We start from the raw sequence: 11,040 nt of genomic DNA on the forward strand, positions 1-11,040 counted from the left end.
TGGAGTGGGGGGGATGAAGGCTGCTGGGTGGTGGGCACTGAGCTTGCAGGGTGCTGGGGCGCCACGGGTGTTTGCCGGGGACGGGGGAATGCCTCCAGCTGAAGCTTGCAGGTGTTTGTGCCCGGAGTCGCTCGGGATGGGGAGCCCTCACCTGGGCTGCAGACCAGGGAAACCTGGAGAGGGTGTGCGCTCCGGGAACGAACTGGAGGTTGGGGAGCGGGCTGAAGGGTGCCGAAGGCGGGGGTGGGGGTGGCGGTGGCGGCGGGAGCGGGGGACAGGGGAGGAGAGTCTCTTGGCCCTCCCTCCGCCTGAAGTTCACTGCCACGGGCTTCAGTTTGGCAACGACAGACAAAGCCCCTGTAAACACGGACACAAGTGCTTGCCTCCCGTGAGTTGGAAGCTAGGAATGGGACTGGCTGCGTGTGGCCTGGTGTGCGCGTTGTGGAGCGCGGCGCCTGCAAGCTCCCCGCAGGCTTTGTCCCGGGGCCGGGGGCGCACGTGGAGGCCTTGAGTGAGAACAGCCCTGCGTCCTCGGGTTTAGGATTGGGAAGGGCGCGCAGTGCCTTTTGTACATAAAGGTTACAGGCTCATTGTTGCCCCCAAGTCGTATTGGTATTTTGCTCCTCTGTCCCTCCCCCCCCCCATTAGATTGCGTCCTATCTAGGGAAGATTCGGAAGCAACCGAAGAAAACATTGGTAGCTAAACCTAGTGAGAAATGAGAATCGTAAGAAATGAACAATAAGCAATGGTACTATTGTACAGCTCAAAAACTAAACGCTGAGGCCATACACTGTCTGCGACGTTTCATTAAATCTAATGAGTTATGTTATATAAACACTTACTATTAAAAGCACTTTTAATGTATAAAAAGACATATTAGGAATCCTCTTTTCTTTATATGCTTTCAGTTACTGCGATTGCACCAAAGGTTGCTTGCCTAATTTAATCACACTGTTGTGTGCTTTTTTTCTTGCTGGTTCCAGGAAATTCTAGAGTGATCTTATGCATTCAGATGAGAACAGAATTATATAGACTTTCTAGCTATTTGTTTTCCTATTGTAAATGGGAATGTCTCGCTCAGGGTATTCAGTAAATGTTAATAAAACCGACCTCTCAAGTAATCCTCTTGTAAAAAAAAATGCTGTTAATTACGAGGGCTTTAGGGTTGCGTCGACTTTAGGGCATGATGGCAATGAAATGTTGGACTGGGTATATATATAATTTCAGATTTTTAGAATATGATACGAAAGAAGAGTAAAGTTTGTCTTGTTTGGAATACTCCTGACTGGTCTCACCATCTGAAGTGAGAACAATCCAGGGTGTAAGACAGGCGGAAGGTTCCTCTGGGGTCACAATAGGCCTATCTCCTTTTTTTAAAGATCCTTCCACGAATAGGAAAGATCCCTGATTCTTTTAGCCCTTTAGGACTTTACTTGATGTGTCTCCATCACATTATTTTACATAATTGTTCTAACACATTGTTTTTAGATTTTCAAGCCCACAGGTAAAAAAAAAAAAAAAAAAAAAAAAAAAGAAAAAGAAAAAAAAGAAAAGAGAAATGAAATTATTGAAATGAAAAGGCTGGGGGGGGGGAAGACTTCTTAGAAGTGAATTGAGTTTTGAAATGAATTTCCAAAAGAGATGGAGAGTGATGCATACCTATATGGTGTATCTTTCAGACCTAAAACACCGATATTTGCTTCCTAAATTTACTGTTGAATAAAAATCCAGCTCATCCCCCAATAAACCAAAAGCGAATAGAATGCTATTTAAAGCAAGGGCAGCACGTGGCCCACTCCTAGGACCCTTGGATGAAAGCAGGGAACAAGTCTTTAAAATCTTACCAAGTATCTTTCCATTTATTCTGGACTACCCACCTGCTGCCACGCCACAGTCCCTGGCTGGTCAAGGAGATTAAATATTTCATTTTATTGCTTGTATTTCCTTACTTTTAGGTCTCTGTGGTAAACCACCAGTGTTCCAATCTATGAAGTTAAAGGTTCCCCCTCAACCTGCATATTTACCTGGGGAGAAAGTATATTATCAATGTAATCCAGGATATTATTATTCCTATTTTTATGGCCTCAGCACCTATTGTGAGAAAAATAACTCCTGGTACCCTATTGATGAAGCTTGTTACAGTAAGTAAATAAAGCCTTTCTTTTTTTGTATGCATGTGTGCTTGCTCTGGTGGTGCTGGTGTTGCTTTTAACTTGGATTCGTTTCCCACTGTGGCAATGATGATTTTCTCATGGGAAACGAGGTTTTCGATAGCAAGACAGGTGCTTAAGCTTTGACAAATCTCCCCGGGAAGTTTTTTGTAGGCGTGGTTTGGGTAAATGTGAGTTTATGTTTTCCCTTATAATAGTTAGCTCCAGCAAATACTATTGCACGAACTGACAACAGCGGTGTAGAATTATTTTTATTAAATCTGTTTTGAAATTTGTATAAAAAAATGAATTTGCAAATTTTCTTCTAGAAAAAGAATGTCCAGCTCCCAAGGTTCCTAACGGTAAAGTCTATGAGCAGTATGAACCACAAACGGGCTTTCAATTTGATAAAGATGCGTACTTTTATTGCAACTATGGGTAAGTGGCCCCTTAGAGAAAAGATGGGAAAGGTTACCGGTTCCATATTGTTTTTCTTCTCTTCTTCAACCAGTGGTTCTCAACCGTGGCTGCACACTAGAATCACCTGGGAATCTTTTAAAAATCTAATCAGGCTTTTAAAAAGATTCCCAGGTGATTCTAATGTGCAGCCAAGGTTGAGAACCACTGTCTTAAACATTGCCATCAAGTTGATTTCACCTGCTTTCTGTGTGACCAGTTGCACTTGCAGCCAATCAACTCCCCGGCTTTTGAGGGAGACTGAAAACATATGGACTTAATAGAAACTTAAAGGAAAGCCGAATTACATAACCCTTGCTATAGGTAACAATCAGCTTATTGTAAGCATCACAAATGTAGTTAGTAATCATGGTGACTTCATCCTTGACAACAACATGCACCCTATTAAAAACAAAACAAGTCTCAGAGTTGAAGGAGCGCTCACAGAAATGTGTTGTTGAAGTCCTTTAATTCTTTACATACTTTCTATCTGGTGGCTCTATACTTCATTGTGAGTGGGGTATTGAAGTCTGTAACTATTATGGCAGAAATGGCTGTTATGTAGAAAGGTGTGTTTCTCCAGTTCTGTTGCTTTCTATATTTTGATGATCTGTCATTGGGTGTCAATGTTTATAACCGTTTTAGCTGTTTGTTAGGTACCTTTTATTCATAATACTTAAGGTCATTTGTCTCTTGTAAACTTTTTTGATTTTGAGTCTGTTTTACCTGATACTAGTACAGCCACTCCCGTTTTTTTGGGGGGATACTGTTTGCATGGAATATCTTTTTCCATCCATCAACTGATTTTGTCTTTGGATCTCAAAAGAGTGTCTTGTATACAACATATAGTAGGATTATGTGTTCATTCTGCCAACTTCCTTCTTGTGATTAGAGAGTTTGTCATTTAAATGTAAACTAGCGACCAGGAGGGACTTCTGCCTTTGGGGTATATGCTTTCTAGATGCCTGGTAGTCTTTTTGGTTCATTTCCTGCATTACTGTCTTCCTTTTATGTGGTCTTTTTTGTAATGAAATGTTAAAAATTATTCCTCATTTCTTTTTGAGTATATTCTATTGCTATTTTTTGTGTGGTAACCATGGGGATTACATTTAAAATCCAAAAGTTATATCAATCTAAATTGGAATTTATACCAGTTTAATACACACAAGCTTAACTCCTTTATAGAGTCATAGCCACCCCATTTGGTTGTTACTGTCTCAAAATTGCATCTTTTTATATTCTTTTAAATGCATTATCTCTTATATACAAAACAAGATTTGGAGTTAAAAAACAAAGTTACAGACCTGGCTGGTGTGGCTCAGTGGTTGAGTGTCGACCTATGAACCAGGAGGTCACAGGTTCGATTCCCAGTCAGGGCACATGCAGGGGTTGCAAGCTTGATCCCCAGTGTGGGGCTGCAGGAGGCAGCCGATCAATGATTCTCTCTCATCATCTCTCTATCCCTTTCTCTCTCCCCTTTCCTCTCTGAAATCAATAAAAAAAACATATATATTTTTTTTAAAGTTACTGTCCTGCTAGTTTTTACACTAAAAATTTTTTCTTTAAATGTATTATCTCTTAAATTGTGAAGAGAACAAAATTATGGTTACAAACTATTTTTAAAACAATACAAGCTTTTATAACTGCCCATGTATTTACCGTTAGTGAGAAGTTTATTTCCCATCTGGGTGAAAGTTACTTTCAAGTGCCCTTTTATTTGACCTTGGAAGACTCTTTTTTTTTTTTCAAATTTTATTTTTTATTACAAAGGGTATTACATATGTGTCCATTTTTTGCCCCGCCCTAGACAGTCCCCCAGCCTCCCCCATTCCCCAGTGTCTTATGGCCATATAAACTCTTGAACAATAATCAAGTGCCCTTTTATTTGACCTTGGAAGACTCCTTTGAAAATTTCTTATAGGGAAATCCTAGTGGCCACAGGCTCCCTCAGCTTTGGTTTACCCTGGACTGTTTTAATTCCCCCTTCACTTTGAGGACAGTTTTGCTGGGTAAAGTATTTTGGGTTTAGAGTTGTTCTTTTCTTTTAGCACTTTTAGTACATCTACCCACTGTCTTCTGGGTTCCAAATTTTCTGATGATATACTGATTATATTATTAAGAACCCCTTGTATGTCATGATTTATTCCCTCTCCTAGTTCAAGATTCTCTGTCTTTGGTTTTTGAGTGTTTGATTACAGTCATCCTTATGTATCATTGGGGGATTATTTCCAGCATATCTCCCCACCCCCTGCTGATACTAATCCAAGTCCCTGGTATAAAAGGACATGGTATTTGCCCTTAACCTATAGACATCCTCCTGTGTACTTTAAATCACCTCTAGACTACTTATAATAACTAATACAATGTAAAGGCTGTATAAAATAGTTGTTACACTGTATTGTTCATGGAATGATGACAAGAAAAAGAAATCTGTACTTTTTCTTTTTAAGAATATTTTCAGTTCTTGGTTGGTTAAATCCACAGATGTAAAACCTACAGATCTGGAGAGTCTACTGTATTGTGTCTTAGTGTAGGTCATTTTGAAATCATTTTACCTGGTGGTTATTGAGCTCTTGGGTGTTTATATTCCTGTCTGTTATCAAATTCGGGGAGCTGTGCGCCTTCATATTCTTTATATATTCTTTTTGCCCATTTCTGTCTTCTCATTTTGGAATTATCACAATGTGCATGTTGGTCCACTTGATGGTATCCTACAGGTCCCTTAAGCTCTGTTAATTTTTCTTCATTTTATTTTTCTTTCTGTTCTTTAGATAATTTTTATTGTCCTAACTTCATGTTCACTGATTCATTCTTTGGCCTGCTCAAATCTACCTTTAAAACCTCTAGTGAATTTTTCAAGGCATATTGTACTTTTGAATTCCAGAATTTCTTTTTGTTGTTTTTTTCTGTTTTTTATTCATCTGCTTATTGATATTTCAGTTTGTTCACACATCATTTTCTTAACCTTCCTTCATATTTTTAATTTAGTTCTTCGTGCATCTCTCAGAGTTATTCTGAGGTCTTTGTTTAATAAATCTGCCATCAATGCCTTTATCAGGGACAGTTTGTTGATTTTTTTAAAAAAATGGATCATACGTGCCTCATTCTTGTCATGCCTTGTGATTTATTTTATTTTTGAATTTATATTGAATCTAATAATGTGGTAACTCAAGAAATCAGCTTCTGTACCTTCCTTAGACCTTGCTATTTTGGGTATTGTCTTTGGATACTTTCATTGTAGTGTGGTGTCTCCGTGCTGAGGGTCAGCCCAAGATACAAACCGAAGGTCTTCTCAGGCTGTTTCTGAGTCTTGCCCTGAGCACGTGCACCCAATTTCTAACTTTCTATCTATATGCAGTTCTTTTTGAAGATCCTGGTTTTTAATATCTGCCTTCTAAGAGAGGTAAAGAAAAATATGTAGTGGAGAGAAAGGGGTGCAGGATCTTTAAATCCCCTGAAAGTCGTTTCAGCTGGGGAGGAAAGGGCCAGCTAGAGAAGCAGGTGCTACAATGGCCTCCCCTCTCTTTGTCCGCTTCTCTGTGATCCGCAGCAGTAATCAGAACACAGTTTTCTGATATTTGTAGGGCAGGGCCTTTTTGCCGCCCTGGCTCTTGCAGGCTGCTTGAGGAATACAGACACAGCTGCCTGCCACATTGTGGATGGTGGGGGATGTATAGCTGCTATTTTCCTAAGAGCTGAAATTACGTTTACTTGTTGGAGTCTTTCCCTGGAAGTTTCAAGCCCTCAATAGACCGCAGAGTTCAAAAATAGTTAACTCAAGCAGATCCTGCTATTGAAATTGTTGTCTAATTGGAGTGACAAAGTCCTACTCTGCTATCTCCTCAGAATTCTCTCTGAAAACACTAACATATGGAGAAAATGATTGAACCTTCTGAAACTGTACAAACCGTTTCACTATTTTTTAACTTAATCAAGTAAAAATAATGGAACATCCATTTAATAGTTATATACAGAGCGACTGCTAAAGCATTTTGAGGGGTACCAAATATTTAAGATTTTTTTCTCTCAGAAATTGTATCCTTATTGAGAAATACAATATAGACAGAGAGATGTGACAGCAAAATAGTAAAGGAGAAGTACCAAATAGTAGTTCATGATTATTGCAATGAGAATCCAGAAGGAAGAGAGTACTGTGAATTTAAGTAATCAGAGATTTCATCAAGTCGTATGTCTGAGCTATCCTAAGAAACACAACCTGATTTAAAGAATACATGCATACCTCGTTTTATTGTGCTTTGCTTTATTGCACCTTGCATATATTGCATTTTTATCAAAATCCAAGCATAACACTCCACCAGCAAAAAAGTCACAACTTGGCTGAAGGCTCAATGATGATTAGCTTTTTTTTTTTATTAAGCATAAAGCATTTTTAAATTAAACTATATACATTCTGTCTTTAGACATAATGCTATTGAACACTTGATATACTACTTTATAGTATAAATATAACTTCATATGCACTGGTCAACCAAAAGTTTTGTATGATTCGAGTTCTTGTGATAATCACTTGATTGGTGGTGGCCTGGAACCGAACCCATGATATCGCTGAGGTATGCCTGCATTAATAAGAGCTAAAACTTACCTAGCACTCACTATTAACTCATCTAATACTCAAAACAGCCCTATGACATATATACTATTATCTCCTCTTCATAGATGAGGAATGTGGAAAGGGAAACATGAAGGGACTTGCCCAAGCTCAAATAACCAGTCAGTGTGAGAGCTGGGACTCGAATCCAGTAGGCAAGCTCTGTACTGCGTTGTGGTGTGACTGAGCAGAATGGAAGGAGCAAAGCCATGGAAATTAATGGGTTATGCCCAGGAGAGCAAAAAGGCCAGCCTGCCAGGCATGGCAGGTGTCTTTAGATATCTTTGCTCTTGGCCCATGTGTGTGCAAATGCAGAGACTGTTTAATTAAATTTCAGATTTGGTTAGAACTTTCATGATAGTGTGCTATGTAAGAAAATTCCCCCTCAACTTATTATAGTGCAGAAAACAACTATATGAAATGTTCCTCTTTATTATGTACATCTTGTTAACTGGTAAATAAAACAGTAACCTTTTTTTCCCCCTTCATTTAGTTATTATTTAAAAGGTGAACCAATTGTAACTTGTAAACTTTCTGGAGACACAGTGTATTGGGGCGGTGATATCCCAACATGTGAAAGTAAGTAAATTTCCACTTTAGAATTTAGACCAGCAATTCTCAATATTTTTGGCCTGGGGGACCCACTTATGCTGATTTTTTTTAAGTATAATTGATATAGAATAGTATATTGGTTTCAGCATAATGATTCGTTTATTTATGTGCCTTACAATGTAATCACTATGATAAGTATAGTAACCATTGTCACTATTCAAATGTATTACATTATTATTGTACTAGAGGCCTGATGCACGAAATTCATGCAAGAGGAGGCCTTCCTTTCCCCATCTGCCAGCACTGGCTTCGTCCGGAAGGATGTCCGGTCTAATTAGCATATTATGCTTTTATTATTATAGGTTCCCTGTGCTATGTATTACATCCTGGTGACTTGATTCATTTTTTAAAATATATTTTTATTGATTTCAGATAGAGGAAGGGAGGGAGAGAGAGATAGAAACATCAGTGATGAGAGAGAATCACTGATTGGCTGCCTCCTGCATAACCCATACTGCCAACCAAGCCTGCAACCCGGGCATGTGCCCTGATCTGGAATTGAACCATTACTCCCTGGTTCATGGGTCAAAGCTCAGCCTCTGAGCCACACTGGTCTGGCATTGATTTATTTTATAACTGGAAATCTATACCTCTTATTCCCCTTTTCCTATTTACCCATCCTCCCGGCCCCCTTTACTCTGCAACCATCAGTTTATTCTCTGTATCTATAAGTCTGTTTCTATCTGGTTTGTTTCTTATTTTAGATTCCACATGTCATAAAATCACGTGGTATTTTCTTTCTCTTTCTGACTTATTTCATTTAGTATAATACCCTCTAAGTCCATCAATGTTATTGGCAAATGATGAGATTTCATTCTTTTTTTTTTTGTCTGATAATATCCCATTGCATATGAATGTATATTTGTATCCTATCTAATAAAATAGTAATATGCAAACTAACCATCACTCCAACACACAAGATGGTCACCACGAGATGGCCAGCAGGGGAGGGCAGTTGGGAGGGACCAGGCCTGAAAGGGAGGGCAGTTGGGGGCAACCAGGCTGGCAGGGGAGTGATTAGGGGCAGTCACTCAGGTGAGTGGTTGGGAGCCAACAGTCCTGGATTGTGAGAGGCATGTCCCATATTGGAGAGGGTGCAGGCTGGGCTGATGGACACCCCCCTCCCCCGTGCACAAATTTCATGCACCAAGCCTCTAGTATTATATAAATATATATATATATACACATATATGTGTGTGTGTATATATATATATGTATATATATGTGTGTGTATATGTGTGTGTGTGTGTATCACCTTTTTAATCCATTCACCTATTGATGGACACCTAGGTTGTTTCTAAAACTTGGCTATTATAAATAATGCTATAATGAACCTAGGGGTGTATATATCTTTTGAATTAGTGTTTTTGTTTTTTTCTGATAAATGCCAACAAGTGGAATGGCTGGGTCAAATTGTACTTATGTTTTTAATATTTTGAGGAACCTCACAACTGTTTCTGATAGTGGCTGCACCAAATTACAATCTCACCAACAGTGTAAGAGGGCTCCCTTTTCTCCACATTTTTGCCCTTTATGTTTTTAATTAACAAAGATTCCAAAGAGCTTCACTTTATGTGATTTATGTCTATCGATATTTATTATATTGGAATGAAAACAAGTTTCTAAAATAATTATTCATTAATATAAATTTTAAAAAAACAGTAAAGTTGATGCATGTTTAATCATATTTTATAAAAAATTTTAAAATGTCCAAAAACAAATTGTGAGAATGGTAGCATTGTTTTACACTTTCATAAATCTCTTCAAAATCTGGCTTAAAGGAAGACACTTAGATTTAATTTGTTGTGAAATAACTCATTTTGTAATTTCTGGAACATTTCACTGTACTCGTCAGGTTTAAAGTGAAAAACAGACATATCTTAGTATAATTGTGAACCAATGAATTAACAAATATTTATAAATTATAAAGCATTTCTCAACTATCAGTGAAGCTTTAATCACATGCATATTTTCTCCTCAAATTTTCAGCAAACCTTAGGATGACTAGAACAAAACTTACATAGCCTTATAGATAAATATTGGTATTTCATTTAGGTATTTAAGAAAATCAGTTTTCTTTTGAAAATTCATTTCTACCTGGTTTGACTTTGGGATAATAACATTTTCTCACAGAAACATACTAAATGGGTAGTAGATTCACCACTAGATTATAGAAATCACATGTTAATGGATTTATTGAATTTATTTTACTAAATGTTGTCTTAATCTTTCATTTTCCTTTCATTTCCTCTGTTCTCTCTCTCTCTCTCTCTCTCTCTCTCTCTCTCTCTCTCTCTCTCTCTCTCAGAGATTCTCTGTGGAGAACCTGGAATAATAGAAAATGGAAAACGCACGAATAGCTGGAGGGTTGAATTTGAATTTAATGAAGTAGTGACTTATACTTGTGACCCTTCAGATGGACCTCAGGAGTATTCACTTGTTGGAGAGAGCAAGCTTTCTTGTTCTGGGCCTGACAAATGGAGTAGTGGCCCTCCTCAATGTAAAGGTAATGATATTTCCATTTATTCTTCATTTGTAAATACAGTAGAAACACTTTGTAGATAGTTTTACCTATAAGTAAACAAAGAGTCATATGCACTTATGCTGATTTTTTTTTAAGTATAATTGATATAGAATAGTATATTGGTTTCAGCATAATGATTCGTTTATTTATGTGCCTTACAATGTAATCACTATGATAAGTATAGTAACCATTGTCACTATTCAAATGTATTACATTATTATTGTACTAGAGGCCTGATGCACGAAATTCATGCAAGAGGAGGCCTTCCTTTCCCCATCTGCCAGCACTGGCTTCGTCCGGAAGGATGTCCGGTCTAATTAGCATATTATGCTTTTATTATTATAGGTTCCCTGTGCTATGTATTACATCCTGGTGACTTGATTCATTTTTTAAAATATATTTTTATTGATTTCAGATAGAGGAAGGGAGGGAGAGAGAGATAGAAACATCAGTGATGAGAGAATGTCTGAGAATATCACAATAGGTAATGGTGGAATAAATTGTACAAGACTGACTCTCTTACTGAAAACAATGATAAACTCTGTACACACATTTTTTTAAAAAAAAGTTCTTTTTATATTAAAATGTCTGAGATATATCACAATAGGTAATGGTGGAATAAATTGTACAAGACTGACTCTCTTACTGAAAACAATGATAAACTATGTACACACTTTTTTTAAATGTG

At 37.8% G+C, this 11,040-nt stretch overlaps 1 protein-coding gene across 1 annotated transcript in view; it reads left to right on the forward strand.

Annotated features, from left to right (window-relative positions):
• The window catches only part of LOC102761602 (membrane cofactor protein-like), an 11,521-nt gene extending 1,128 nt beyond the window's left edge, over window positions 1–10,393 (forward strand). Inside the window, exons 3-6 of the mRNA XM_015564520.1 lie at window positions 1,957–2,142; window positions 2,481–2,589; window positions 7,710–7,795; window positions 10,137–10,393. Coding sequence (XP_015420006.1) covers window positions 1,957–2,142; window positions 2,481–2,589; window positions 7,710–7,795; window positions 10,137–10,393 — 638 coding nt within the window. The remainder of the gene's footprint in view (window positions 1–1,956; window positions 2,143–2,480; window positions 2,590–7,709; window positions 7,796–10,136) is intronic.
• The last annotated feature ends 647 nt before the right edge of the window (window positions 10,394–11,040 follow it).

Source organism: Myotis davidii, unplaced genomic scaffold (assembly GCF_000327345.1).
Source record: "Myotis davidii unplaced genomic scaffold, ASM32734v1 scaffold861, whole genome shotgun sequence".
In the NCBI taxonomy this organism is placed as follows: domain Eukaryota; kingdom Metazoa; phylum Chordata; class Mammalia; order Chiroptera; family Vespertilionidae; genus Myotis; species Myotis davidii.